The sequence below is a fragment of the Mytilus californianus genome, unplaced genomic scaffold (genome assembly GCF_021869535.1).
Source record: "Mytilus californianus isolate M0D057914Y unplaced genomic scaffold, xbMytCali1.0.p SCAF_3, whole genome shotgun sequence".
NCBI lineage: Eukaryota > Metazoa > Mollusca > Bivalvia > Mytilida > Mytilidae > Mytilus > Mytilus californianus.
Genome location: NW_026262679.1, coordinates 2782109 through 2790475, shown reverse-complemented (window position 1 = coordinate 2790475; position 8367 = coordinate 2782109). Strand labels below are relative to the sequence as shown.

At 29.7% G+C, this 8367-nt stretch overlaps 1 protein-coding gene across 1 annotated transcript; it reads right to left on the bottom strand.

Moving 5' to 3' along the window:
* Positions 1-616: 616 nt before the first annotated feature.
* On the bottom strand, positions 617-7687 carry LOC127733846 (retinal homeobox protein Rx1-like). Its single transcript, XM_052243260.1, has 3 exons — positions 7483-7687; positions 6662-7038; positions 617-1666 (listed from the first exon to the last, which is right to left on the bottom strand). The coding sequence occupies exons 1-3, from the start codon at positions 7604-7606 to the stop codon at positions 1169-1171; spliced, it is 999 nt and encodes a 332-aa protein (XP_052099220.1). The 5' UTR covers positions 7607-7687; the 3' UTR covers positions 617-1168.
* Between the last annotated feature and the right edge of the window lie 680 nt (positions 7688-8367).

Here is an 8367-nt window from a genome sequence, read left to right as displayed (position 1 = left end):
TGATTTTTTTCCCAATTCATCTCTTCCAAACATTCTATAACGATATCATGATTTGGTTGACTATTGTGAACTATGTCTATCACAGATGACCATAAATATGTTCCACTTGTCGCAGTCCCGAGCACGTCCTCCTAATCCTTAATATTCATATCACCAAATGTTTACTTGTCACGAAGTGCACGATGGGTGTCACTTTTTTCATCTTCAGGAGCACCTAAGTTCAACGAGGTTGTTTGTTTTTTTTTGTGATTGTGATTCGTGTTTCTTAATTCATTAATGGACTATTGTTTTTTGTTTTGTTTTTATCATCTATTTGTATAATTTTTTTTTATCATGGTATCGTCAGCTATTTTTCGATTTATAGTTTTTGATTGTAACCCTTGGTTTCTTGTTTCCCAATTTAGATAAATATATCAAAGTCCCAAATCATTAAATATGGTAAATGTCGGATATGCAAGCGATATATTTCTATGAATTCAGCTTGTGTGTAGGGATTCATTCGTACGACGCTGGCTTTTATAGTCGTCATTGTTCTACGCATCTTAATTTATCAGACGGATTTTGAAAGATAAGATGCTGGATATCTGAGACATCATTAAACAAAATATATTGGCACTACGACATGTTTATTCAGAATAATACAATAACAAAATGTTAACAACTTATGATATGATTTTTAATTCAAAATATGCACAAAAAATGATATATTTGTGAACGTGTAAAGGATTGTCGGTAAACATTTGATAATAAAACATTTTTAACTTCTTCTATTCAGTAAAACAAAATATTTCAAAGAAAATGAATAGTTTTAAGTAAAACAATTGTACTTTCAAATAAATAACAATAACAAATTACAATTGCACGTCATTTTTACGTGCACATGATATGATAAAAAAAAACCTATGCACTAGTCTGTGAATGGAGAGGACTTTTCAGTCCTATTTAATGAAGAAAACAACACTGACAAATGGAACTAATAATTAACACATCTTAAATCGTCTCATTCTATGTTACGGGCAATTATTGTTCAATGCAATATTTGTATTCTTTAGAATACTAAATGAAATGCTACTTCGCAAAAATTCCAATAAAAAAATGTTAAAAACAATTATAGACATCTTGCTGCTGTAAGTACCATGTCACTGTTGCTATTACAAGGAAAGATGATTCATGACTTGGTTTCCCGTTTTATTGGTGGCGGTGATACATTGTCTATGTTTGCGGAATGTTCTTTAGCTTTCATACGTAGTTTATCGATGCTTGATCTGCGCATGTCTAACGATTCTGTTTCAAACGGAAGTCGAGAAGTTGAGGTTGATGATGGTAACCGTTGGGCTCCTCCTCCAAGGAAAATACCGGGAACACCAAAAGCATTTGAATTCATTGCGTGATGTGCAAACAGACCTCCGAATGGAATTTTACCCTGCATATAATAGGCGGCAAGGTTAAGATTGCCTTGATGAATTGCCATCATTGGGTTGACACCTGTAAGATGAGTCATACGATTAGACCAGAAAAGTTCCGGAGATGTTGGATAAGCAAGACCAAGTTGTCCACTCGGAAGATCGGCGTAAGAGTTAGTTTCTCCTTGTAGAAAATTTGGACTTTCTCTTCCAAGTGCCTTTTCCCTTTTTCTCCATTTTGCTCTTCTATTTTGAAACCAGACCTACAGAATAAAATATTTCACATGAATAACTAATTCAACTGAAGAACAAATCTTCACTAACTATACAAAATACAATATATAAACAAGTCAAGTGGCAGAAAAGTCGAACATTATACAATATATAAACAAGTCAAGTGGCAGAAAAGTCGAACATTCAAAAAACTTTGTTTGAATAATAAATACAGCTCTTGCTCCGAAATTCCCAACTGTGAAAATCTAAGACCATACTTAACTTGTATTTTAGATCTATTAAACTACAATTTAAAGCATTATTGGTTTTTGATCTAATTTTGTGGATGATTTCATGTTCTAAATGAAATGAAAAACTGACAGTGTTCAACAGGATGTAGACAATTTATTTTTGATTATTTCAGTAATAGACAAACCGTCGAATATGATTGAAAACAAACAGTCCGTAATAATTTTATCACAATTTCATTGATAAATGATCTTTCAAATTTCTCGAAAACTTATTTATGATGGAAACAGTTGTTAAAAAGATATAGTCACAATTATTTCCAAAATTAAATCACGCCTTTCATTTCTTTTGCTCATTACCAAAAACAATCTTGTCTTTTCATTTATTTTGAATTGTTAACTAAAGCGTTCAAGCGAACAAGAAAACGTCATTTCATATCAAACCAGTTAATGTCTTGTGTTTACACATTTCGTTGCTGAAGAGCATTTATTTATTAAGAAACATTTGATTTTAGGCTAAATTTGCCACTTTATAGAAAATAATTTCCTTCTAAGTAACTTTTTGATCAAGAAATTGTTTTTATTCCGAAGATTACAAACCGGAGGGCCATACTTGAATCAATTTGTATTGGAAGATAACTAATATCTTCTTTATTGGAAAGTGCAAACAGCGTTGCAGTTGTAATTAAATCTTGCTGCCGATGGCAAATATATATCCTTTTCTTTAAAGTTTAATATTGTTCGTTCTTTAGACCTCTTTACGGCTAATGTGCAAATTTATTTGTTTATAAAGGCTTTATTGAAAGCTAGAGGGGTAATTCTTTCAAGTGTTAAACTGGCTACTTTCTTTGAGCACAAAATAATGAAACTTCTATTTAGCAATTTTCCATTCGATTAAGAACTCGAAGCGTTTCATTCTGTGTATTGAAACGGTCGCGACGTACGAACGGAGTCATTCTTCTTATATTTCCTTTTTTCATACACAATATCATTTTAGTTACTTCTATTTAAATTTGATTCTTCAATCACATAAGTGTTATAAATTTATTCTAATTAAAAATGAAGAAAGTCATTCTTGCAATCAGACTTGTGTCTACTGTCCTCCAACTATGTTCATCTTCACCCAAGTCTTTTCAAGGCCTATATAATTAACGTTTTTCAAAAGAACTATACTGGCGGCATTATAATTGGTATCTTATGATACACCATTCATTAAGTCAAACACCAATTATTAATAGACTTGAATAATAAACGGTTTCTAAATAGGCATCTTTGTTCCGAACAATCAATAAGAAACTTATTCTATATTTTATCAATAAAGGATATAAATTATAGTTTTTAAAACATGAAAGGTTCTGTTTCCAAATTTCAATAGCTTTTGACAATTTTGTAAATAACGTTAATAACAATTTTAATAACTTTGTGCATGTAGCAATGTTCAAAATGTAATAATTTCGCCCAACATTTGGAATTGGAATGTAAATTATAAGCTAACATTAAGTTGATTACGAAACAAATTAAATATTCCCAATCAAAAAATAGTTTTAAATATGCACATCATGATGAAATAGTATTAACAGAAGAAGCCAAATTTTATTTGTAAGATTGTGTAGCTGATGAATAAACAATTACAATTAACTCCCAAAAGAAAAGAATTTTTAAAGAAGGAAGCCGAGTCGTAGTATTCTTTAATCTAGTGCTCTAGAAAAGCTTAATATTGTATCATATATTTTAAAGATGGGTCAAAATGTCTTGCCGTATGAATTGCAACATTTCACAATTTAAAAAAGAGTGAAAAAACAATATTGTCGTTTTCTTAACATTTGCCAAATTATTTCTACACTGTTATATACATTTGTATTCAAATAAATTGAGTAAAGAAAGTACGTTGGTTTTAGTTCGTTTCTTTTTTTTTAATTATAATCATGTATGTATTTGTATTATTATCTACATGTTACCAATTAGACATTGACTGTAGATATAAAGATAAATATAGAACGAATGACGAAAATTAAAGCCTTATTTAATTCGGGCATACGGTTAAGTTTCTTAATGGCCAAGTAATTAGTAAGGTTAAGATATTTAACTCCAACTGGCTACTTAAGACGTCTTTCTTTTCAAACGTCATTTTCACAACAGGCGTTAAAACCCTTAAAAGATACTACAGACATAAAATACAAAACAACACCGGGGACCGAATTAACCACGTAATACAAATATTTGTAGAAAATTAAGGCTGACAAATTTCATCAAAATGCGAGTTTAATATCTATTAAATAGAGGAAAACTTGTGAAAATTCTAACTGTGATCACTGGATCATAGAAGTCATGAAACAATGCAATGTCATTTAGAATGTCTTAAATTGGTTGCATGCTGGGTATTTTTGTATAATCCAATAGTGGGAAATGAGTTTTAATGCTGATAACAGATAATTACATGTTTTATAATCCACTTGTTGCGGCATTTGTCTGTAGCATCTGATTACCACATAGAGGTTTTGTATTTAATCTCCTTTTTCCGAGGAAAATTAAGAGCATTAATATATCGTGCTGGTTATAAAGCTGATTACATCTGCTGATTCTTTTTGATACAGGAATAATATGACTTTAATATAATTGTTACTTGAGACTGTGACAAAAAATTATTTAACTGTTAAAATTAATTTTGCAGTCAACAATCCTTACATAAACTTAAACTAGGTTTTTATTCACCGGCTTATAAACAAATTACTAGTAAACCTTGCTGTCAATACTTTCAAAACTATATTATGTAAAAATAGATCAGTGAAGTTTAATAAAACACTTAATTACGCTCATTACGAAATATTTAAATTAACAAAAAATAAACAATGGAATTCGTAGATGCTTGAAGTAGTAAAAGCAGAAATAGCCAAATTTATAACTGATTACGGGTAATACTCCAACTTCTCCTACACTCAGATTATACAATTACCAAAGCTAGAGTCAATATAGAATACCTTTTTTTTCTTATCATTTTTTTTATAACCAAAGGATCTTTTCTACGATCAAAAAACGCTACGATTAATGAAAATAGAAGGTTACGTTGTATGTGTTGTATATACAAAAATTATCGCGATATTAGTTTTTTTTTTTAAATTTTCATATTTCTCTTTGTTTGCATTTCAGATTTAGAAATGTGTTAATATTTTCGACATTTTAACACCTCTTTGTGTATTTTAATGAAATCTTGTTTGCTTTTCTGTTAATTTGTCTTTAAATGGACAATTTTATCCGATATTACTAGAAACCACATGTAAAACCCTAATCAGAAAGTCAAATCTAAAAGGCTTATGACCAGCAACTTGTAACAAACAACCGTGTCAAAATAAATAAACAATCGAATTAGTTAATGTGGCATGCAAACAAAGCAGTGCCAATTAAAAACAAATTTCCATCGTTAGCTACAATCTAAGCTTACAAGACAAATTTCAATAGTAAAAAAATAAACTTTGACCATTGATTAAATTAAAACGGCTTTTAAATTTGGTACCTTTTAATAAAACCGCAATATTTGATTTTATTATAGAAATTTTTAAATGATACTAACTTCTTTTAACATTGAAATTATGTCGATTTGTATGATACGTGAACTTGATATATTTATAAAATATACACACTTGAATTCATGGAATGTATGACATTTCCTTATGTCGTTATGAAAATAAACGAGAAAAGAATGGACACTTATTTGGTAGAAAAGTCATATACCAATTTCTTAATATCAAAATAGTCAAAACCAAAAAGAACGTTTTGGTATTTTTCATATGACATATTAGCTCTTAAATTTTACAACTAAAGACTTCAGAATTCTCAAAAAAAGGGAAAAAAACTTCCATTCTTTCATAAAACCATCACACCAAAAAAAAAACGCATTTTAACATCAAAGAGCTGATTTTATCTACAATTGATATTATAGCAGATATATAAAGCAGACAATTATTCTATTTAGAATTTGAATAAAGTGATACAGTAACCCAACGACACAAGAAATAATAGCATAAAAAGTATGTTTTCGATAACATGCCCCTTATCATAGTCAAAGCTTTCTTTTTCTTTACCCTTTTCCACAATCATTATACCACCTTTTTTTAATACAATGTACGCGTTTCTTTTACAGGAAGCTTCTGTATATTAGCATGATTAACAGATATTTGGTTTAAAACGAGATCAACATCAGTTTTGTATTGTCATCTTAACAGTTGTTGCTTATGAAAAATATTGTTACACGATGAGTCAAACAATCCATGATGTATTAACTATGCGTGTGACGTGTAAACAAAGCGTCTATCAGACATCAACCTATCAAAGTTTTCAATAAAAGTGAAAATCAAAAAAAAAAAATCAAAGGTCAATTCACGGTCTTTGGCGATAGACATGTGTCTATATCATATATGTCAAGCTCTAAATCGACGCAAGACTGGACAGGTTGTAAATAACAGTGACTACCAAAGATCTACCATCGGTACAAAGATCCTTAAACTATACATTCTATGAACAAAGACATCCACTGATGAGGAGCCGGTTTTGGCCAGTCATTGTACAAAAGTATTTAACAGAAGTTCTTATTGTTTAAATCATTTTTTTTTATTTTGAAATGATTTACATGAGTTAAGGGAAGCCTAAATGTAGATATCTTCTGTTTTTGTTTGATTGTGTTGATGTTCTATTGGCGTTTATCTAGGTATAAAGTTCATACCATGTGGGTATTCTAAAACCGTAAACAAAGTCTACGCAAGTAATTGTCAATTGTATATTTAATAAAGAATATATTAGTACCTGTACTCTAGCTTCACTAAGGTCAAGTCTCATTGCTAATTCTTCTCTTGTAAACACATCTGGGTATTGTGTCTTCTCAAACGCTCTTTCTAGTTGATGTAGCTGATATGTTGTAAAGGTAGTCCTGCTCCGTCTGATTTTTCTGGGCTTTGAATTGAAGCTCCGATCGTCGTCTTTGTCAGAAGAACTTTTATCGAAATCTGCATTTATTCGCATTTCTTCATTTTCGTAATCAGATTGATAGTTGTCTGCTGAATCGTCCATTTTGTCTGGACTGGATTCTGAATGTCCGTCAGAGGAACCACCGCTGGAACCACGGAAATCTGACCTACTAGAGCAAGACAAAGGACTCTGTAATCCATGGCAAATAGCTGATGCTGAAATTAAATACATTTGTAAATATATTATATAAATATAGTAATGCACCTAAAGGACAACGTTAAACGTACGAGTAATACAAGAAAACAAAATAACAAAAATTAGGCTATATTAGAATGTTTTATACAGACAATGGTATGAGAAGACAAGACACATTTAAGAAAATAACACAATTGAGTTGGGAAAAGTTATAAAAATTGTCACATAAACTAAACTATAAGAATATATTTATAAGTTATTCTATTATGATTCTCCAAGAATTTAATCTTTAAAATTATATTAATTTTTAACTGTTTTATTTAAGTATTGCATTTAAACAATAAACGTAATTTATTCATTTAATTTATTTATTGCAAGGTAATTATTTCATTTTTCTGATTCAAATTTGAATGGAAAAAGAACTCATAATATTAATAAAAAAAAGTTAATAAAAATATACTTACATTCTTCGAGCTTTTTTAATGAGTTGAATAATGAATCCTTTGAAGTATCATTGGTTCCCAGTATACTCTCGACGCTAAAGGATTTTTTCGTTGTTTTAGCACTTGTAGAAGGATTTTTATCCATAATTTGTTCTTTGTATTGTTTTCAGTTATAGTGTTGTTTCTTCCTCTGTGAAGCTGACAATGATGAAAACTAATCTGAAATCATGCAATAATACCTGTATTCAGTATTTCACACATCGACAATACGTTTACAAAAATTAATTATCACTTATTTGTAATCATTGAAATTGATTCGTCAATTTCTATTCTTTGTTTGTGATCCAATTGAAATATAACATTTCATCTAAACTGTTACCTGATTGGTTAAAATCAGCTGTCAGCCATTGTATGTTTAGTATATCGATCTACTTGGGCGGAGAAAAGTCTTTGTACTGAATTTATTGCTGTTTTTTTATCAGATGATTCTGTTATATTTTAAAGTGATTTAATTGCGCCGAATAGAGTAAGGCACACACACAGCATTGTTCTCAATTATGTTTCATTGCAGTGGAATTTTATTATTTAATAAAATTATTTAAGTGACAATTAAGTTTTATTTATAAAAAAATTACATTAACTGTTGATCTCTTAAAACAGATATTAAAAGGATAAGAAACCGATTAGAAATAAAAAAGAATATCCTCAAATAAACCAGAGAGAGCAAAAACCACCACACCACGCATCCGAGTTTAAATCCTTCTTTTAAATTCGACGGAACAACCTTTAATGTAAAGGATTTTTTTTCAAGCTGATTTGTTTCATTATTAAATATCATATTGTTTCATTGAACTCTCTATATATATGTAAATTATTTATATAATTATTACTAGTATATTGTTACAT